Source organism: Eleutherodactylus coqui, chromosome 4 (assembly GCF_035609145.1).
Source record: "Eleutherodactylus coqui strain aEleCoq1 chromosome 4, aEleCoq1.hap1, whole genome shotgun sequence".
Lineage (NCBI taxonomy): Eukaryota > Metazoa > Chordata > Amphibia > Anura > Eleutherodactylidae > Eleutherodactylus > Eleutherodactylus coqui.
This window is the reverse complement of record NC_089840.1, coordinates 54076499-54099628: the sequence shown is the minus strand read 5'-3', so window position 1 is coordinate 54099628 and position 23130 is coordinate 54076499. Positions and strand designations below refer to the sequence as shown.

Genomic DNA, 23130 nt, shown 5'->3' with positions numbered 1-23130 from the left:
CTTTTTAAATACAAACCAATTTGTAACACTCCCAGCCCTCTGCCCCAATTCTTCTTCTTCTGAGGAGGAGAGACTCACACTCTAGATATACGCAAAAGCCTTATCGTTTACCTAGAAAGAGTTCAGAGTTTTAGGCTAGAGGAGAATCTTGATTCTGTTCTCCACTAAGAATAAGAGCCACAAGGCATCAAAGTCTTCACTCTGTAGATGGATCAAAGAGACTATTAAGGTAACGTATTAGGTGCATGGCCTAGAACCACCTAGATTTATCATACTGTGAGGGTATATGTATATATTGCCATATGTTTTTTATGCTTTTATACCTGTATGCAAGTTCTATTCAATTCTAAAATGAGAAAAACTTAATCTGTCGCCTTACATCAGATATTCCAAGGCTTTGCAAGGCTGAGAGAGATGTGTCCAGAAATTCAGAGATGATACAGAACCAGACACGAAGGCCGCGTGCTTTGCTGTTTTCCCAGAAGTGCCATATCTAGATAACGACTGTTTAACTACGTATATAACTTTCACTGTCTCAGGACGGAAATCCGGAATTAACATATATGGTTATGCGGTGAATTTGAGCCAATGAGCCCATCACCCATTCCTAGTGATGAGACCAAAGGGTATAAGATCCCATGTAATCTGTAATAAAGTGCGCAGTCATGTCCCCGTGTGAGGAACTATACCAGACCTCCGTGTGTGGTGTCTCTTCTTTACCGCCGGCAGCGGGGCATTGGGGTGGGCCTGATTGGTGCTGTATGCAGAAACTACCCTGACAATTGGCGCAACCAACTGGGGCAACAAAACCGGAGCCTGCAGCGCAGTCCACCCGGATCCACGCCACGGGGAAGCCGTCCTGCTGCAAACCGAGCCTGATCAACTCACAGAACTCCAGGTAAGACCGGCATATATTTATGTTGTGTTTTATGCTGAGTCTTGCAGCAGGAGGGACTATCTGTGTTTTGTGACCGGACGGGTTGGGTTAAGAGTTCTACACGGTAGCTCGTGTGGGCTTCGGGTTTGCCGTCACGGACCACTGACCGTGATATACGCACCAATCGCTCACCCAGGAACTAGTCTGTAGTCTATTTGTTGCTGACGTCCATAGTGTTTTTAACGATAGTGGAGATTGTTTGTTGTATCTGCAGAATTTTTTTTCTCTTTTTCTTTTCATTTGGTCTCACAGACGAAGGAACCCTTGGTTGTTTTAGTTGTTAATGGTTTAGCTGAGAGGGATGCACTCTGTGAGACAGGTCCCATAGACGAAGGAACCCTCCGTTTTAGTTTAGTTAGTTGTTGATGGTTTAGCTGAGAGGGATGCACTCTGTGAGATAGGTCCCACAGAAGAAGAGACCCTCGATTTTAGTTTAGTTAGTTGTTGATGGTTTAGCTGAGGAGAGGGATGCACTCTATGGGACTGGTTCCATAGAAGAAGATGCCTTCGGCTGTTTTGCCATATATAAGGGGCTGACAATTCGGGTCAGAAGGATGCACTCTATGGAGCGTGTTATTATTATTATTGTTGTTGTTGTTCTAATATGCGTAAGACCTTATTAAAGAAGACGGATCCCATTATGGGCTACCGCCGTGCGGATCAATTGGTGGAGGAGAGACAGGAGTTCCAATCTGTAAAATGTAAGAAAACTTATGAAAATGTGTAACAAGGACCCGCACGGTAGATTACAGTATGGTGACTGGGAGGAGGTCTTTAGAACCAAGAAGGGCGCCTTGAAAGACCAAGGTTTGCTAGAAAGTGCTGAAGTGAGAAGCAGAGAGACAGTCAGAGAAAGTTAAGTATGTACACATTATTTGTTTAAGAAAGTATCCGTAAGTGAAATGTTGGAAAGTACAGTAAGTGATCAAGAGGGTGTCGGGAGAGTGTCTATTGAAGGTTACATTGGCAGTTAGGTAGGGAGAGAAATATGGGAAACAAGCAAAGTCGAGAGGAAAGTTACAAAGCATGTGATTTGTTGGCAAAGAGAAAGAGGAAAAGGTGTATAATGCTAGATATAGTAGATATAGATAATAGATATAGGTGGATATATATGTGTGTATATATGTATATATATGTGTGCAAACGGTTAACTGAGCTTGCTTTTAGAGGCGAAGGACTGTTTACTTGAAGCTGCAGCTTGTGTCTAGTTTTCAATGTCAAGCGATAACAAAGCAGAGAGAATGAAATACTGACCCTGGAAAATATCTTCGCTTGCTTAAATGGAATGGAGGCTTGAAATGAATTTAATTAATTATACTGTCTTACAAGGCAGGAAATATAGCAATTTCTAAGGTATATTCTTACTTATACAGGGGTTGGAAATGCAGAACATGTTGCAAGGTCCCAGGATATGTGTTATTTATGAGTTCAAATGCAGGCAATAGTTAAGCTAAAACAACTTTGTCGGTGAATGCATATTCATAGAGATAACAGTTATTTTGCAAAGGTGGGGGCTTTTAGATTCACTCTAAGCTCAGGGTAATGCATTCTAAAATACTTCAGTGTTTAATATAGCATATAATAGCTTCAGTAAATAAGAAAGAGAGTGTCTCAGTCACTCAAGCAAATTTTTTCACATAATTTGTCAAAAATAGCGCTCATTCACAATCTCATCTCAATAGAATCATGTACTTTATAACATTATAGCACTCACCTCAATGTTTTTCAACTGATGTATGTTTGTTTGTCAAACTTTTTTTTTGTCTGTGCATCTGTATGTACTGGTACACCTTCAATGGGGGGTGACGGGGCAGACTTGAGCTTATGGATGGATGAGAGTTAATGCCCAGTGTTCAGGCTGTGATGAATGTAAAATGTGTGATGCAGATATTGACTGGGAATAAAAGTCCCCCCGCCCCATGCATAAGACTTTACTTGGTTGTGATGTGGATGCTTAGACTGTTAAGCTTAAATGAAGCTGTGTAGAAAGATGGAAGTGGCCAGTATCGAGGGGGTGGAGCTAGATGATGTAATAGTACGTAATGTTTCATCCCTCTTGTCCACAAGGGAGGGGGTGAGGATCTTGAGCAGCTAGTAAAAGTTTTTCTGTTTTGTTTTTTTTCTCTCTCAAATTTGATAAGACATTGCAGGCAGGATCAGATTAATAATGAATTTGCTTAAAGGATATCACATTTCAAATATTAATACATTTGTAGATTATTCTGCTCCGATGTAACTCATGTCTCTGTTATTGGTGCTAACATCTTACAGGCCTTATCTGCATCCATCAAATCTTTTTACAATGTTGTACTACCTTGAACTCGGTTACTCTTCTTACAATTGAGTACCCTGGTTCAAAGGGGGGGAGGAGAAGGCATGGGTGATCTAGGTATTGCAAATCAGCCATTTTTAATTTTTTTTTTTTGCAACAAGGCTCTGATCTATTTGAAATAGAATATCAGCATGATTGTCTAGCAGTGATGCAACAAGAAAATTTAAGTTTTAAAAAGTTACTGAAAGCCCTTGTTAATAATGCATATTTTGAGTTGTTTTTTATAGATGGCACCAGGGGTGATTGACGACTCCACACTGGATATGCAGTGGTCACACAACAAGATGTCCTAAAAGTAGAATGCCTCCGCATGTCTCAGTACAAGAAGCGGAACTGAAAAGGCCATCACTGAGGCGTGTAGAGTGGAGGAAGGTAAGACGGCAAACATTTACACTGACTCTTGGTATGCATTTATCATAGCTCATGATTACGGCCCAAAATGGAAGGCCAGACAGTTTTTTACCTCAGCAGGACAACCAATTAAGAATGGTGCAGCGGTGCAGAGTCTCATGGAGACCCTACTTCTACCTGACAAAGTGGAAAGCTCACACCAATTCCTACACCAGAGAAGCAAGAGGCAACGCCATCACAGGCCACACAGCAAAAGCAGCGGCCCTGAAGCCATGGAATAAAAGAAAAAAAGAAGAATTTGATAAAAACTTTGGACTTTGATATGCTAAAGACTTTACAGTTACAAGCCAGCAAGGAAGAAAAGGAAAAATGGACTAAAAAGGGACGGCGTATGGCGAACAGTCAACAGAACTTGCCTACCATGGTCCCTGTGCCCCATGATGGGCCAGCTGACGCACGGAAAGACGCACCTCTCAAAGCAGCAATAAAGTCGACGCTTGAACAAGGACGGGTGGCTCCTGGGTTTTCTGTAGCTGCTGCATCATTTGTCCAATTTTGCATGATCTTTGCCGTAAGCAACAGGGCAGAAGTAAATTTGCCACATAACACTTGCCGGGGCCACTCTACCCATTTCAGGGATTGCAAATTGGCTACACTCAGCTCCCGCCTGTTGGGAAGCATGAATATGTGCTTGTTGTTGTTGATTTCTTTTCAGGTTGGAGAGACCTACTCTGTTACCAAAGTAAATAAGCAGGTAACCGCACAGAAGCTCATGAATGAGGTAATCCGCAGATACAGGGTACCGGAAGTGATTGAGTCAAACAAAGGTACACACTTCACAGGTGAAATAATGCAATACATCATGTCTGCTTTGGGTATATTCCAGGCTTTTCACACACCCTACCATCCGCGGAGTAGTGGGAAAATAGGTACAAAAGACAATAGAGGAAATGGGAAAATCTTGAATTGAGTGTCTTCCATTAGTTTTTTCTTTTTCTCCGGAGGGTACATGCCACAGTAGCTGAGTTTGGGGAATGATTTTCTTGTTAATTTTGTCATAGGTCTCTCCAAGGAATTGTCAATAATGCATTCTGCAGTCTCTGCTTTTCTCCCAGGTCCTACAGATGAGTGTCACAATCTGAAACCAGGTGACAGGGTCTATGTGAAAAAGTTTGAGAGAGAAACCTGGTTTGAAGGTCCTTACCAGATGTTGTTCACCACCCCAACTGCAGTCAAGCTCGAAAGAAAGCCTACTTGGATCCACACCTCCCATTGCAAAAAGGCCCTGGGTCCGGAGCACAGAACTCATGATCCTGCATATCCTTTACATGCTATAATGTGGTACAATTCCTCTAACACACACCTTTGACTACTGTACACTAGCCCCTGTTTCAGGGATCAGAACAAATTAATACAATCAAATGTGCAATATGAAGACTACACTGAGGGTGAGAATCCAACACCGCATCGTGCTAAGAGATAAGTTGAGACTCCAGGTGGTAACTTTGATCCACATGTATACATAGATGCAATAGGAGTGCCAAGGGGGGTGCCAGATGAATTTAATTCTAGAGATCAGGTTAAAGCAGGTTTTGAGTCCTTATTTGCTATTGTCACTGTTAATAATAATGTAGATTGGATGAATTATATCTATTACAATCAGCAGAGGTTTGTAAACTACACCAGGGATGCTTTGCAAGGGTTAGCTGACCAGTTAGGGCCCACTGCATCCATGGCGTTCCAAAATAGAATGGCCCTGGATATGATTTTAGCAGAAAAAGGTGGGGTATGTAATTTCCTGTATGTGTATTATCCCTTTTATCAAAAAGAGTATGAGTAAGGGACTGGATAATGTAACACCGACATTTTCCTTGTTTGAAAAAGATGAAGAGCGAGTTCCGATAGTGCCAACCACTTACGTTACCAGAAGAATGGAGAAATGTACTAGTACTGCACCTGCTCCGATCTTCTAAGATGAACTGTCAGTGGAATTCCCATTTGCCTAGGGATAGTGCAGAAGACCTTAGGTTCCGGCGAGGGCGCACCCTGTGGGATGTTAACTTGTACAGATAGAGGGTATGGATGCCCGGAAATGAGCCCAGGGAATCCATGGCCTCCTTCTGAGGTGAGGTAGGGATTCCCCCTCCTAGGAGTAGGGCCTTACGGGCAGTGGGGAAATCCTGACGCAAGGGAGAGGCGACCGAGGAAGAGTGCAAGGTCTGGTGCTTGAGCTCCATATTAAGTTTTTAGGGGGGGTTTGTGAGGGTATATGTATATATTGCCATATGTTTTTTATGCTTTTATACCTGTATGCAAGTTCTATTCAATTCTAAAATGAGAAAAACTTAATCTGTCGCCTTACATCAGATATTCCAAGGCTTTGCAAGGCTGAGAGAGATGTGTCCAGAAATTCAGAGATGATATAGAACCAGACACGAAGGCCGCGTGCTTAGCTGTTTTCCCAGAAGCGCCATATCTAGATAACGACTGTTTAACTACGTATATAACTTTCACTGTCTCAGGCCGGAAATCCGGAATTAACATATATGGTTATGCGGTGAATTTGAGCCAATGAGCCCATCACCCATTCCTAGTGATGAGACCAAAGGGTATAAGATCCCATGTAATCTGTAATAAAGTGCGCAGTCATGTCCCCGTGTGAGGAACTATACCAGACCTCCGTGTGTGGTGTCTCTTTACCGTCGGCAGCGGGGCATTGGGGTGGGCCTGATTGGTGCTGCACGAGGAATTTACCCTGACAATACCACACTCCACACATCATAGGCAGATAGGACCTTTGTTCGTTTACAGAACATTTGTGTGGCATCCACCTAGAGTTCACATAATAAAAGTGTTAACAAGATTAAAGAAATTGTTCTTCAGAAAGAAAAGTCTTTGGTAGCTAAATTTGAAATGCAATTCTGCAAGAGTATCCGCCCATGGGGATTGTGACTTGCTAGATCCCCATCATTGTGCTGCTGGGGAATGTAAAGGAAGCTTTATAATTGTTAATAGGTTTTCTTTTAGACTTAAAGGGGTTGTCTCGCGGCAGCAAGTGGGGTTATACACTTCTGTATGGCCATATTAATGCACTTTGTAATATACATCGTGCATTAATTATGAGCCATACAGAAGTTATTCACTTACCTGCTCCGTTGCTAGCGTCCCCGTCGCCATGGATCCGTCTAAATTCGCTGTCTTCTGGCGTTTTTAGACGCGCTTGCGCAGTCCGGTCTTCTGCCTGGTGAATGGGGCCGCTCGTGCCGGAGAGCTGGTCCCGCGTCGTCATCGTAGCTCCGCCCCATCACGTGTGCCGATTCCAGCCAAGCAGGAGGCTGGAATCAGCAATGGACCGCACAGAACCCACGGTGCACCATGGGAGAAGACCCGCGGTGCATCGTGGGTGAAGATCCCAGCGGCCATCTTGGAGAAAGAAGAAAGAAGTCGTCGCAGAGCGGGGATTCGGGTAAGTAATATATATATATATATATTTTTTTTTTTTTAATTAATTTATTTATTTTTAACCCATCCCTTGGGTTTGTCTCGTGCCGAACGGGGGGCCTATTGAAAAAAAAAAAAACCCGTTTGGGCGCAAGACAACCCCTTTAACAGCAGCACAAGCTTACCATGCAACCTTTTGTTATTTTACCTTATATCATTACATGGTTAGAGGGGTACTGCCCCTATATAGGAGGGTGGGAGGCGGGGCCAACCATTAGAATTTTTACTGACCTAAATAAGTAATTCTATCTGTCCTGTGTGTTCACAGGGGCAGAATACCCCATCATTGTGCTGCTGTTCAGACCAAGAAAATACAGATTAAGGGCGGACACCTACTAGTATTTTTTTCTTGCACTGCGAGAGCGAGTGACAAACATTCGCCTTGCAGCACACACACACAAAAAGAAAAAAAAAAGTTCGATATCACAAATGCTTTTAATGAGGCCAGCAGCAGCGCTAGCCCCATTGAAAGCATAGTAAGTATATCGCGGACTTCTGCCACAGCTGTGGCAGACGTCCATGATGCTATCCCATTGCTTTCAATGGGGTCGGCCCTGCTGCTGCCGGCCCCATTGAAAGCAGTGGTTTTTAGTGGGGAAAAAAAAAAATTCTTTACTCACCTGTCCTCCACGCAGGTGCGTCCTCCGGCTCGTTCCTTGACACTGCTGTCCAGCACTTTCAGCAGGTGGGGATTTAAAAATCTCCGCCTCCTGAAAGGGCTGTGCTGATTGGCTGAGCACTCAGCCAATTATAGGCAGCATTTAGCTATGAAGGAAACTCCTGCCACAGCCATCACAACTGTGGCAGAAGTTTGCGATATACTCCCTATGTTTTCAATAGGGCTAGCGCTGCTGCCGCTGGTCCCATGGAAAACAACGAGCAATATCACAGATTTCTTCTTTGAAACATCGTAAATGAGTATGAAACCATTGAGAATCAATGGTTTTATAATCATCGCTGTCGCATCCCAGGAAAAAAATAAAATAAAACGTTACATTGCACGTGGGTGTCCGCCCTAAGAAGTATAATCAATGCTTCCCGCACTCTATGAAACAGCTGAAAAAATGTAATTTAGTTTTATGGAGTGCGGGAATCTACTTTTATATGGTCATTGATGCTGTTAAACTACAGTTCCTTCTCAAGCACTGGCAGCTGTCTGAAATTTATTAGCTTCAGATCGGAGAGGGTTATGTGATAATTTATTTGCATTTTAAAGTTTAACATACGAGACATTTACCTGATATGACCCAATCATCCTTTCGATCACAGACAGTATTTGGTAATGGTGACCACATGGAGGCAAAGTCTACTGAGCTTGGCAGAAAGGTCAGCAGTTGGTACACTATGCCAACTAATAATAGTCTACTGCTCCACGTTATCGCTAAGCATACTCCTAGTCTGATGGATTTTTTTTTAATTTTACCAGCAAGATCTTTTTGTCCTCAATTGCTTGCAACTAATGATTTTATAATGGGGCATACGTGGTCTATATCATAAATGCTTCTCACCAAACCTAGGAGAGTAAGCAACTCAACCTCTGTGCAGACAACCTATAGAGTTTGTTCACATCAGCAGCAGAGCTTCTGTTCAGAACCACAGCTGCTGATTTCCGTTTCAAGACAGGAGGAAAGAGAATAGCATGCTACGTTAATTTCTTAGTGTACAAATTTGGAAGCCAAATGGACCCCGTTATAGTCAATGAGGTCCGTTCAGTTCTGTCATAAGACACATCCATTCAGCCAAAGGGGTGCCGCTTTCCCATTCCCCAAACGGAGCAGGACAACGGGAGCCCTGAGCGCTGATTGAATGTGCCTTTACTAGTGAGCACAGCAGTCAGTACTGAACCCACAGCAGAAGTGCACTATACAAATATATGTACGTATTAGTATATATATCATACACATACTTCACATGTACCAATAGAGTCAAGGCGGGATGTAAAAATTGAACAACACCCCCTTGTGTCACCAGAAGCAAGTGCACAGATCAATAACCAGACTTCGTATTTTATTGATTTATTGGTGCATCTTCTACAAAATAAAAAGCAATAATTATATAACATGAAATTAGAATTGACCTAAATGCGTGAGATTTAATTCCCCACCAGCCATGAACATAAGGCTACTTCCACAGAGCATTTTTTTCATCCAGCGCCGTTTCCATCTTTTATGCCGACAACGGAATGGAGACAGAAACCAAGATGGAAGTAGAAGGTTTAATGTGTGAAATAGAGATCTCTGTGGTCTCTACTTCAGAAAGTTACAGTCTCAGCTAGACTTTTTAGCTGGATCGAAAAGCACAGAGGATGACATTTCTATCCAGCTAAAAAGGACTAATGGATGGAAAGAGATCTCTGTCTCACACATTAAGTCCTTTTGTTCCATCCAGGTTTCTGTCCCCATGCAGTTACCTGCATAGAAGATGAAAACCCAAGATGCCGTATGAAAAGAATTTAAGACACCTGGACAGCACTATCTTCTCCCAATCCTTTCAACTAAGAAGCACTGAAATGTCTGGTTCTTTCAGTGGGCTCCCGGTCACTTGATTCACTGACACGCCGTTCCCTTTCCCGTGTCACGAAGTTTAGGAGATCGATGGCGGTCACCACTCCGAAAACCATCTGCTTCTTACTGGAGGAGCCATCATTGTGATCTGCTAAGAGATAGCCCACAATTTAAAGATAAAGCTTCTACAGGAGGTGAAAAGCCAAGTTCTAAATACATAACACTGCCAGATACCACCAACACAAGGAACATAGTAACATAGTTCGTAAGGCTGAATAAAGACAATGTCCAACTAGTCCAGCCTGTCTAGCTTCCTGTTTTGTTGATCCAGAGGAAGGCAAAAAACCCCAAGAGCAGAAGCCAATTAGCCCTTTTGGGGGGGAAAAATTCCTTCCTGACTCCCTAATGGCAATCAGACTGTTCCCTGGATCAACCCCTAATAGTTCCTACCTGCCTGTATACCCGGATTAACAAATAACCTTAGATTTATAGCCTATAATATCCTTCCTCTTCAGAAAGGCATCAAGCCCCCTTTTAAACTCCTTGATGGATTTTGCCATCACTACGTGCTCAGGCAGAGAGTTCCACAGTCTAACTGCTCTAACAGTAAAGAACCCTTTTCTATGTTGGTGATGAAACCTGCTTTCCTCTAGATGTAGCGGATGCCCTCTTGTTACCGTTGCAGTCCTGGGTATAAACAGATCATGGGAGAGATCCTTGTATTGTCCCCTCATGTATTTATACATAGTTATTTGGTCGCCTCTTAACCGTCTTTTTTCTAGAGTAAATAATCCCAGTTTGGATAGCCTCTCTGGGTATTCCAGTCCAGTCATTCCATGTATTAGTTTAGTTGCCCTTATTTGAACCCCCTCCAATACCGTAACATCTTTCCTGAGCACCGGTGACCAGAACTGTACACAGTATTCCATGTGAGGCCTGACAAGTGCCTTATATAATGGAAGGATAATGTTCTTGGCCCTCGCCCCTATACCTCTTTTAATGCATCCCAAAACTTTATTTGCCTTTGCAGCAGCTGATTGGCATTGGTTACTCCAGTTTAGTCTACAATCCACTAGTACCCCCAGGTCCTTTTCCATATCACTTTTCCCTAGCGGTACCCCATTAAGTGTATATTGGTAACATCCATTTTTGCTCCCCATGTGCATAACCATAGCAAGGGAAGAGAAGAGGCCAGATAAGCAACAAAAGTAGGAGGTGCAGCAAGAGAGGGATATGTTCAACTGAAGCCACTGTAGAGAAGCTACTTACACTGAATTTGCTCATGAACCACGAGAGCAAAGTGATCAGTCTCGAGAATTCGGGAAAGCTTCCCCAGATTGTCCATGAGATGCACCTAGAACAGGGAGATCATCATCACTGATTTAGGCCAATTTCACACGGGCGAGTGCAATATCGGACCGTGAAACTCGGCCAGATATTGCGCTCACCAACATGCAATTTCACCGTTGATGCATTTCATTTTTGTATCAAAATTGCCTCGTACCACTCTGGGGAAGTAGTGATCCTCTGGCGTGGCGGATCGTGGAATGCTTCCCATTGTTTTCAGTGGGAAACATTGCACTAGTGTGCATTTAGCACGTGGTGCAAGGATGCCGCTGGCCCAATAGAAAACAATGGGAAATATGAGGGTATGCCCAAAGATGCCGCCATGATTTTTTTCCCCGCATTGCAGGAAAACATTGCCCATGTGTATGACCACCACAACCCTCCATTGTACCTGAGTAAACTGCTTGTAAATTACTTTGGCCACAGGATCTGAAGGTTTCACTTTACCAGCAAGTACGGATGACAGCATATTACCTAGTGTCACCATCCCAAGCACCAACCTGCAAAATATAAAACACAGACCTGAGTAGACAGCAGATACAAAGCAGTCATGTGGAGAAACGGAAACCAAACGCAACAGTAGTTAAAATAAATAAAATAAATCTTGTTATTTGTAGAGCGCCAACTTATTCCACAGTGCTTCAAGTAATTTATTAATAACCCTGCACCACTCATTTTACCTACCTCAGAGGGATGGAAGGCTGAGTCGACCTTGAGCCGCCTACCTGAACCGGGGATTTAACTCGCAAGCTTAAGGTCGTGAGCGAGAGTTTAGGACTGCATTTCTGCTGCCAACTTATTCCACAGTGCTTCAACTAATTTATTAATTACCCCCCACCAAGCTGGGTACTCAGTTTACCGACCTCAGAGGGATGGAAGGCTGAGTCGACCTTGAGACGGCTACCTGAACCAGGGGATTGAACTCACAACCTTCAGGTCGTGAGCGAGAGCTTAGGACTGCATTCTGCTGCCTTAGCACTCTGCGCCACACAACAACGTTTAGCTGCACTGCACTTCCCCATAGTCCACCCACATCAAAAGCGGACAGTAGAAAGGACGACAAAATGACTTCAGCACGAGCAGCTGTCAGCGTTTTGTCTGCCCTGGGGTGTTCCAGATTAAGTGGCAAGTAAAAACATAACCCATAGAACAAATGTGGCCAGACATGTAAGGGTGAATACTTCAGTGACTCACCCAGACTCGGACACAATGGGGACTTGGTCAAAGCCTTTTTCTCGGAGGAGCTGGATCGTCTGGTTGCAGCTCACAGTTGGAAGGACGGTCAGAGGAGCAGAAAGAGACAATGAAGAAACCTTGACATTCCACCACCTGAGGACGACAAAATGATAGACTACAAGAGTAGGAAGGCAATGTGCAGTGTATAGTAACACCACTTTATACATAATGAGATGGTTAGCTACCTATTGGAATGCTATGATGAAAATTTATATTACACATAAAATTAAATGTGAGCAAGACGGCATCATGCAACCCTGGGGACCCGCTGACATCTCCCGTGTGGGCTTTTCAACAATATCGAACGAGTCATATGAGGAGTAGATAACATTCAGTTCCGGGTGATCATCTACATAGGAAATATCTACACTAGAATCACTGATCCTCAGAGTCACGGACCAGAGAATGTTAACCCACAAATCAGACCCAAATATCCTCAAAGAAAAACTAAGAGTAAAAGTTGGAGCCTCCTCTCACCAGGGTTTATTGCCCTCTAGGTCCTCCACTTTGAGGAACTGTTTCTGTGTCATCCACTTATCACTGAGGAACTTGGACCTGAGGGGAAAGCAAAGAAAATGGATGTTAATGATTCTACTAACTGCGCTGGCTCATATGGTGCTATACTCAGAGGCATCACCGACACAGAATCTTACATGTAATTGCGCACAGAGTCCGGCAGAATCACAACACATCTCTGTCCTTCTTTCAGCTCTTGTGCAGCATTTACTGCCACAGTCATAGCAGTGCCAGAGCTGCCGCCTGCAGAGAGAAAAGGCATTATCGTCACTTTGGGGGCGACCCGTACTGCCATCACACGCCAACAGTGGATGACCTGCATCATCACGACACTACATTGTGCAGAGCTGCTCACCACAAAGTAGTCCTTCCTCCTTGATCAGTGCCCGCGCCATTGAGAAGGACTCCTCATCATTTGCTTTATACCATTTATCAACCACCTGCCAGACAGAGAAGCAATAATAATCTCAGTTTAAAGACTTTCTTCATTATTTATCACCTCTTCCCACCTATAAATCATCAACACCTTCCTCCAACCACAGATCCTCACGGTAGACGGCAGGATGTACCCATAACAGCGACTCCTTCACTTAGTCACAGATCACACAACCAAAACCAATAGGACCCCCCTTGCATTCATACAGCACCATGGCCAATAGAGTCTCCAACCCATAGAACACAACATTGATTCCACACCCCAGCTGCAGATGACCAAGGAAATCCTTTCTCAGCTGCAAATCACTGCGACCGTGGCAACACCTCTTCACGCCAAGAGAACCATCCTAGTTACTGGTCCAATAATGTATGCCACACAAGGTCTCAAACCTTCTTGTCTATCATTATGATCCTCTTACCGCTCGGTCCAGCACAGTGGGAATGAAGTCGTATCCGATCCCTTCCACCTCATATCCAGTTTTGTCCGTCTGGTTCAGCTCTTCAGGCTCTGCTAGAATAGAACCTTCTGGATCAGCTCCGATTACCTAACAAAATGTGGAAGAGAAGACAATTTTTAATTTAAGCCGTCCCATATAAGTCACAAACAGAATTAGAAATAGTGCAGATGTAGGGAGGTCTCCCTCTTGATCAGCTCGCCACCTTTCTAGCCCCCGACCATCCTCTAGAGCAGCCCACAATCAAGCTATTGCTAATGCTAGTTGTACACTAGCCATTTTTGGGGCTGTGTGCCATCTATGTTACTCCAAGGTAAGCACATGGCTCCATTAAAGCCTACAGCGCTATATACATGGATATTTTTTCATTGCCCATGTCATAGACAAGGAATAGGACATGCCAATGTGCTGCTGTCCAATGCGAGTCGCACCCAAGTGTCTCAGGTGCAACTCACATTTGTGTCTAATATGCACCTAGCCTTGTTCTGCATGTAGTGTACATATTAGATACTTTCCTCCTTACCTTGCAGTTTGGACACTTTTCCTTTAGTTTTCGTGCAAGTCCAGTAATTGTCCCTCCAGTGCCAGCTCCAACCACCACCATGTCTACTCGTCCTAAGAAAAAGGAAGTAATTCTGTCTCTATCACTCTGTTAATAGTTGTCTGGAGTTCAGATCATGAAATCTACATTTACAAGACATACAATTTTGCAATGTGTCCAGCCCCAGTGCCCGCTAGAATCAGCTTATCTGCGGTACCAGAGCTGCTGCTCTCCGATATATGCCCTAGGCCGATCTCTAGAATATGAGGGGGCTTTCTGTGTAGCAAAAGCAAAGCACCACCTTATGTTATAACGAACCTGGCCGTTACATCATGATAATTAGTGTATGTTCGATCCCAGTCACCCTGTCCCTATCGCTCGCATCAGTTCTGGGAAGGGTCATTGTACAAGTCCCCACATACCATCACATTGCTGGAGGATTTCCTCTGCAGTGCTGTCATAGTGAGCGAGAGGATTGCTGGCGTTCCGGTACTAGAAGAGAAGGCGAGCATGAGATCTAACGATCCACAGATGATATGGTTACTCAAAAACCTCCACCCAAGTCACCTCATGCCCCCATCTACCTCATCCTCAATTTTACAAGCCGATAACGTTTACCCAGATCTTCAGTGCTCCGTTCATGCATCGTAGGTCTGGTCATCTGTCCCAGTTTGCCTGGTTCTGATGCCAGCCCTGCCCATGGCCCAAAGTCTTATGCCTCATGCTTTACAGCCAGCAAGAGAGCCCATGTCTCCAGTACCTGATCCAGAATGTGAGAATTAGGGATCTCATTTTTCAGTCTCCAAGCAACCCCAACATGCGACTCTGGGGAATCGAAGCGGGCATTGGTTGGCGTGCGGACAATTTCTGCTCCAAGAGCCCGGAGGACATCTACCTGTGGAGAAAAAGAACACAACCCTGTGAGAAGATAGTCAGCATATGTACTTACCTCATGGACAATACCCAGGAAGGTCACAAACAACTCCTTATTACCCAACCTCAAGTCAGATGAGTATTAAGTAGCACAACTCTGGATTCATGTCATGCATCCCTGTCCAGCCAATGGCATATACACGGCTGGTATACAGCGCAGATACTATACTGGTGTAGGTAGTTTATGCGGTAATGTGATGTAGCAGCACTGTCTAGGTACTGTGTAGCCCTGTGTCTGTAGTTAGGGGGAAGTCTTGCGTCACTTGCTTATGGTGGTCCATCTGACAGGATCATAATGCAAGAGCATTGTCTGAGGTTACAAGCTCAGATTATTTGTGGAGCTGCGATACCAATAGTAAGGTGAGGAGGTAAAGTCCCCTGGTGCAAGCACCGAGTCATGACTGACTCCTAGGGTGACATTGTGATGTTTTCTTGGCAGACTGTTTTTGCGGGGTGGTTTGCCATTGCCTTCCTCAGTCATCTTTTACCCCCCAGCAAGCTGGGTACTCATTTTACCAACCTCAGAAGGATGAAAGGCTGAGTCAACCTTGAGTCGGCTATCTTCAGGTTGTGAGGGAGAATTCAGGACTGGATTTCTGCTGACTTAACACTCTATGCCACACAAGGTTGTCTGTAATTTATTACCCCCCAACCAAGCTGGGTACTCATTTAACCGACCTTGGAAGGATGGAAGGCTGAGCCAACCTTGAGCCGGCCATGTGAACCAAATGGGGAAATTGAACTCGCAAACTTCAGGTCATGAGCGAGAGCTTAGGACTGCATTTCTGCTGCCATAGCACTCTTTACCACACACATATATATAGGTGAGGAACCTATCTTTAAACAGTTCAATACAATATCATACTATAACGATCTTGTGCAAAGACTGAAGGGAGGGCTCTCTATCCAATAACCCCAAGAGCAAGACCCCAAACCAATAAGCACAGCTACCCTCATCAGATAAGCATAGTGTATGCCAAGTCTGGGACACCCTATCTGGATCTTTTCTGGTGCAGAGCACTGATTGATTCTACTGATCGTGTATGGGAAGTGGAGCCAATTTAGGAAGAGCTGGTGGTCATCATCACTCCCGTATGATATCATGATCCTCGCCGCCTTCCTGATCAGCAGCATATTATACAAGATCCAGCTTTAGGTCCACTAGACTCAGACTTACTTTCTCCATGCTCATCTTTTCCGGCATCACAATAATACAGCGATATCCCTTGACTGCAGCCGCCAGGGCCAGGCCAATCCCTGAGGGGGAAAAAGAAAAAATAATCACAGGTAAGACATATTAGATGTAGTACAATAACGAACGCTTGAAGTGAGGAGGAATGACCGAGCCCGAGATCCCAGCACCACGCACTGAGCCGAGGTCAAACAATAGGCGGATTAATCCAAAAAAACAAGACATTCCATGGGTTTTTCTGGTTGAGGCCTCAGGAGAGTACAAGAACATTCCCTCTACTTCTAAGGCTCTTTTCACATTAAAGTTTTGTAACTCCAGCGCGGGCTCTGTCATGCTTTTCATCTTTTATGACTAAAGCTGTAAGGACGGTGTGGTACCATAGGGGTGAATATGTGAGTCGGAGGCAGAAATACTGACAGGGACAGAAAACTTTTACACTGATTAGCAAACCAAAGAACAGTGCTTTTCTGTCCAGTGTAAAATACAGAGCAGGGAGACCAAGTAGGTCTCCATCTCACAGTCACCGCTACGGTTCTGTCCTGGTTTACATCACTATTAGAGATGAGCGAGCACCCAAATGCTCGGGTCCGCGTTATTCGAGTCAAGCTTTTCGTAAAATTCGAGAGCTCTACTCGAGTAACGAACCCCGTTGACTACAATGGGAGATTCGAGCATTTTTGTATGTGGGACGCCGGGTCCTGAGCATGCGTTTTTTTTTTTTTATGCCTTGCGCACTCTGTGTAAAAGGCGATCGTTCACAGACTCCCGACTGTCCAACAATGGATGGAACGAATTACGCCGAGAAAAAAAAAAAAAAAAAAAACGTAGATGATTATCTGTGCATGTAAACAGATGTTATTTGAAAGCAAATTACTCGTTAGCTTGTTCCAATAATTAATTGCTCTGCGTAAAATGACGCTAATATCTCTACCATTCACATGGAAGTCAGAAGACAAGGTCTGGGAGTCATGGAGGTCCCAAGGTCTAAATTAAGACAGAACCTGTCTGACCAGTACTGGAGGCTCACTGATGAGGTGTCGGATATAAGAGGTCACAGTTTGGGAAGGAAGGGGGAAGGGGAACGCCATCTCTTGTAACGTACACGGAATTACTCAGTCTCATGCCTCTCTGTGCGGGGATCCATCTGCCCCCTCCCAGGAATCAGTAGGGCAGGTCCAGCTAGAATATTTCTGGTGCAGCAGGGATGGGGGAAGGGGGAGGGGGAGAAACATATGCGTTCAGTGATCAGTACACAGCGGACGATGCCTTACTACCTATATCTACCAGCCACTCTAAACACTGACGCAAAACGAGACAGATTTTTTTACCACATTGTTATAAGATGTATATCTTTAATGCGCCTTTTATACGGGGCGATTCTCATTTACCCAAGCGAACAAGCTGGTGGCGTCAGCTCGTTCACGCACCCTTTTAAGGCGGCACAATTCTTGTTGACAATCGTGCAGTCCTATTTAGCGTTTCACATTCCTATTTAGGTCAGGAACGTTATCTTTTCTCCTCAGGGAGAGTGCCTAGGAGGTGTGTCAGGAGACTTATAAGGCCACTCATGCTCCTCTGGGTAATATGCAAATAAGGGGGATGGAACAATACCTCTGCAGATCCACCTATTGGATGTCAGCATTCCTGCAAGTCAATGTTAGACTCTTTATACAAGCCTGTAACAATGACTAGGAATTGAAAGCCAAGCCAGAATACCATACAGAGACAGCTGTTTCTGGGCATTTGCACCTCATCAGTGTACTAGGTTTCTGGCTTGGCTAGCGGGAGGTCCAAGCATGACTGGCCTTATAAGGCCTCATGTCCACGGGGAAAAATCAGGCCCGCTACGGATTCTCCATGGAGAATCCATAGCGGGTCCCTCCTGCCCCGCGGACATGAGGCATTAAATCAGAATAAACTCACCTGCTGTGGGCCGTGGGTGTCTTGCTTCCTTCGCGGCTTGATCTTCTTTCTTCCCCCGGCGGATGTGCTCGGCACGCCGGCTGCATGCCGCGCATGCGCCGGGCACATCCGCCGGGCCGAAGAAAGAAGATCCTGCCGCGAAGGAAGGAAGATCTGCATCGCCCGCAGCAGGCGAGTTTAATTCAGGCGCGGGTCTCCTGCGGATCCGGACAGCTTCCATAGGCCTTAATAGAAGCCTACGGGAGCCGTCCCCACGGGAGACCCGCATCTAAATGTAGCATGTCCATTTTTTTTCATGCTCCAGAATTTTTTAAATTCAATTTTATTGACCATCCGCGGGTATTTATCTACCCGCGGGTGGTCAATGCATTCCAATGGGGCGCGGATCCGCATGCGGGTGATCCCCTGCAGATTTTAATTCTTCTTTTCGCCGTGGACATGTGCGGCCTTAGTCTCCTCACTTACCTTCTAGGTGCTCTACCTAAGGAGAAAAGATAGCGTTCCTGACGCACGTCACAGGCCTCTCGCTAGCCAAGCCAGAAACCTACTGCACACTAATGAAGGGCAGGTACCCCGAAACAGCTGTCTGTGTTTGAACTCTGGCTTTCAATTCCCAGTCATTGTTACAAGGCTTGTATATAGAGTCTATCATTGACTTGCAGGAATGCTGCCTTCCAATAGGTGGCGCTGCAGAGGTATTCTTACATCTCCTTTATTTGCACATTCCTATGTGAAACACTGAACGAGTGTTTATACTGCCCGATGTGACCGAGCAGCGCTTTTTTTTTTATTTTTGCAGGGTGAAATTGAATGACGAGCGAGAACCTTGAGATTCTCATTCATTGTTCAGTCGTTGCCTCTGTTTAAGCTGAACTATTATTCTTCAGTTTTGCTCATTTGAATGATTTTCTGAACGATAATCGTAGCACAAGTCATACAAAATTAGCGCACCTGGAACGGGAATGTGCCATCACTTGCAGTGAAGAACATTGTCTAACATGCTGGGCATCGCTGCCAAGCATATACATTAGGATTATGGGGCACATCTTCGCTATATTTCACATGTTTTATGTTTCATCCTTGCCATGTCTCTTTACTTCATGTCCAGCAGATGGCGCAGGAGATGGCATTGGACGTAATATACCCACCAGTGTTTCCAGACGTTGGTTCTATGATAGTGTCTCCCGGCTTAAGAATTCCATCTCTCTCAGCATCTTCCACCATCCGCAGACTGATGCGATCCTTCACACTGCCTCCAGCATTGAAGAACTCACACTTGGCCACTGCAAGGCACAGACACAAAGGGAAGAAATCAGAAGACTCGTACAGGACCATGAGGAGGAGGGGAGCAGAGGGGGCGCAACACATGGCATGAAGGCACTGAATAAGACTCGGACACATTCACTCAGCATAATACAATATGGTGGCCACACACATGGGACTATCGAGCGAAGAAGACACAGAGACATTCCCTATTTGTAACACAAAGTGGCGACTACTCACATAGCTCACACTTCAGTCCGTGCTTCTTCCCGATCTTATTGATCCTGACGAGGGGGGTGTGACCGATTTTCTGCAGGATACTCGGCAGGATGGATGGACTTGGATTGCTGGAATAGAAAATATTTTTTTTTTTTTTTTTTAGTCCTGGAACAAGTAGACATCTTCTGAGGGCTCTCGTCCCAATAATACTCACTGGGACACGTGGTGATGCGGCGACTCGGCTTGGGACTTTCCCAGCTGCCACGTGCATTTGCTGGGGAGGTCTGGGCGGATCCACTTCCGGTCCGTGCCGCGCTCTGCAGTCACACTGCCATTGGTTACATGCTTTTCAGGGAGGTGAGGACAAGAGACGGATTCTGATACGGGGGGAACTGAAGGCATGATGACCTAAGGGAAGAAGGCGACAAGGGTTAGGACACAACTGCCTGCACCCTGGACAAAATATGGGAACTCTACAGCACGGAAATCCGAGATACCCAGAATATAGTGAGGTACCATGCAGGCGGGCACATGCCAGGCCGATCACCTCCACAGATCTTCAGGGCACTGTCACACGTGGCCACCCTCCTCAAGGATGCCAAACTCTCAGCTATTAATTCACCCCTACCTGATAGGGTATCTGAAGGCGGGTTCACCTGATCAGGCAGACCTCCAGTGCAGCTCAGAGACCCGAAACAACACTATGTATTGGGCCATGCACATCAATGACATGTCAGGTACACAGCGAGGGGGTCGGGTTGTATAGTGACCCCCTTTATGTGAGGTCCGGGGTTCCAGCTTGTCTCATGTGTATGCCCCATCTATCAGTACATATGGTGTGCTGCTGTCAGCACCAGGATAAATAAACTTCACCTACGGGTAAACATTAAACTTCAGACAGCTAGGTGGCACCCAAGTCACCATGACTCATTGCAAGTAGGTACTGGGCAGGGGAGACACCCAACAAGCTTAAGAGGGAGGACCAACACATTGGGATCCTTCACCTGAAAAGGACAGCAGCACCCTTAACCCTTCACCTGCAGGACTGGCCACAGAGCACAACACTCCTAATCCTTCACCCACTGCACTGGGCACTGAACACAACACTCTTAATCATTCACCTGCAGGACTGGGCACAGAGCTCAGCACCCTTAACCCTTCGGCTGCAGGACTGGGCACAGAGCTCAGCACCCTTAACCCTTCGGCTGCAGGACTGGGCACAGAGCTCAGCACCCTTAACCCTTCGGCTGCAGGACTGGGCACAGAGCTCAGCACCCTTAACCCTTCGGCTGCAGGACTGGGCACAGAGCTCAGCACCCTTAACCCTTCGGCTGCAGGACTGGGCACAGAGCTCAGCACCCTTAACCCTTCGGCTGCAGGACTGGGCACAGAGCTCAGCACCCTTAACCCTTCGGCAGCAGGACTGGGCACAGAGCTCAGCACCCTTAACCCTTCGGCAGCAGGACTGGGCACAGAGCTCAGCACCCTTAACCCTTCGGCTGCAGGACTGGGCACAGAGCTCAGCACCCTTAACCCTTCGGCTGCAGGACTGGGCACAGAGCTCAGCACCCTTAACCCTTCGGCTGCAGGACTGGGCACAGAGCTCAGCACCCTTAACCCTTCGGCTACAGGACTGGGCACAGAGCTCAGCACCCTTAACCCTTCGGCTACAGGACTGGGCACAGAGCTCAGCACCCTTAACCCTTCGGCTGCAGGACTAGGCACAGAGCTCAGCACCCTTAACCCTTCGGCTGCAGGACTAGGCACAGAGCTCAGCACCCTTAACCCTTCGGCTGCAGGACTGGGCACAGAGTGCATACATTCCTTCAGCTGCAGGACTGGGCACAGAGCGCAGCACCCTTAACCCTTCAGCTGCAGGACTGGGCACAGAGCGCAGCACCCTTAACCCATCAGCTGCTGGACTGGGCACAGAACCGTTAACCGTTCACTACTAGGAATGAAGGGTTAAGTGGAGTAGCAATCTTAACCCCCAGGGCTGGAAGCAGGAACAGCAGCCCTGACCCTTCACCCCAGGGCTGGACACAGTGGAAGCAGCCCTGACCCTTCACCCCAGGGCTGGACACATTGGAAGCAGCCCTGACCCTTCATCCCAGGGCTGGACACAGTGGAAGCAGCGCACACTGAGACAAGACGGACCTCCCCGAGGACCCTCACCTGAACGCAGTGCTGCTCGGTAACACCTGGTGGGGATTGCAGTAGCAGCAGTGTGCAGCGCAGCTTGCACACTCCGATGGGCTTTGTCTAGAATTGCCATGCCGTTTTCTCATTGGTCAGAAGGAAGGCGGTGGTCAATAGATTGCTCTGTGATTGGTCAAAGTCTAGGAGGATGGGCCGTCTCCCAGCAACCGTTCCTGTCCAATCACAAAAGTACAAAACTCCGATGGGTGATAGAAGGGCCATGTGACTAAGTTGGCAGAGACCGCGCATGGGGGAATGATGCAATACCCACTGCGCAGTCATATAATCTAAAAGTATGACGTCATGAGTGATAACATAGCGCAGATGAAGTAACTCATTGATATTACACTCACTGTATTAGCATTGTTATATTACAGCTAACACTCCCTATGTGGGGTAATAACAGGATATAATACTTATTACATGGTGTCTGAGGTAATAAACCCGTTATGATATCAGTAACACGGTGCCCCAGTAATAAGCACACTATTAGGGTGCCTTCACGCGGATATATGTGTATTTCGGTCTGTGAATACGCAGCATACAAAAACGCCTTGCATCACTTCTGTGAAATCACAGTCCTCCGACACTTGATTCAGGCGTGTCGGGAGGTCGGCAAGTGTATCCATTGATTCAATGGGAAACATGACATCACACGGCCGCACTGTGTGAAAACAATGGGCGATGCGTTCCGAGGGATGCGAAAATATAGGACATGCAGCCATTTTTTACCTCACAGCGTCGCTCATGTGTATGACTCCCTTCAAAAGAATGGAGCTCATATTCGCACAAGTTTTGTGCGTTTCACAAACTCGCGCAAGATTCACACGGGCGTGCACGATATCGCGTTTGCCAACGTGCACTTTTCACGCCTGTGTGAGGTGTTTATAATTCAAAAACAACTCGCATCGCTTCCGTGGTGCGTGTTACACGCGTGTCAGAGGAGCTCAAGTGCTTCCCATTGATGTCGATGGGTGACATCACATCACACGGCCTGCGAGCGCCATGCGATGTCTTTTAAGGTCCCATTGAAAACACTGGGTGAGGCCAAAGGACAGAACGTGTGAGTTGTATCCTCGCAGCAGCGCTCATGGGAAGAAGTTAATATAATAATGACGTTCGTATTCGTGCGGGTTTTGTGAGAGATCCTGCCCGTGTGACTATAGCCATATACTGATAGCGCCGTGTCTCTGAGGTCGGGAACACACTATAAAGCCAGCTTTACACGGACATGAGAGCTTTTGCG

The 23130-nt window shown here is 45.9% G+C and overlaps 1 protein-coding gene across 2 annotated transcripts; it reads right to left on the bottom strand.

Annotated features, from left to right (window-relative positions):
• Window positions 1-9120: 9120 nt before the first annotated feature.
• On the bottom strand, window positions 9121-21971 carry CBS (cystathionine beta-synthase). 2 transcript variants are annotated; one of them, XM_066599453.1, is made up of 16 exons: window positions 21861-21971; window positions 19900-20093; window positions 19707-19813; window positions 19352-19486; window positions 16266-16345; window positions 14916-15050; window positions 14578-14647; window positions 14138-14229; window positions 13579-13704; window positions 13080-13164; window positions 12862-12967; window positions 12686-12763; window positions 12167-12301; window positions 11364-11472; window positions 10895-10979; window positions 9121-9776 (listed from the first exon to the last, which is right to left on the bottom strand). In XM_066599453.1, exons 2-16 carry the CDS (start codon window positions 20085-20087, stop codon window positions 9616-9618), a joined length of 1692 nt encoding a protein of 563 aa, XP_066455550.1. In that variant the 5' UTR covers window positions 20088-20093; window positions 21861-21971; the 3' UTR covers window positions 9121-9615. The 2 variants fall into 2 exon arrangements, with proteins under 2 accessions (XP_066455550.1, XP_066455551.1); XM_066599454.1 differs by having other exon boundaries at window positions 9121-9773.
• Between the last annotated feature and the right edge of the window lie 1159 nt (window positions 21972-23130).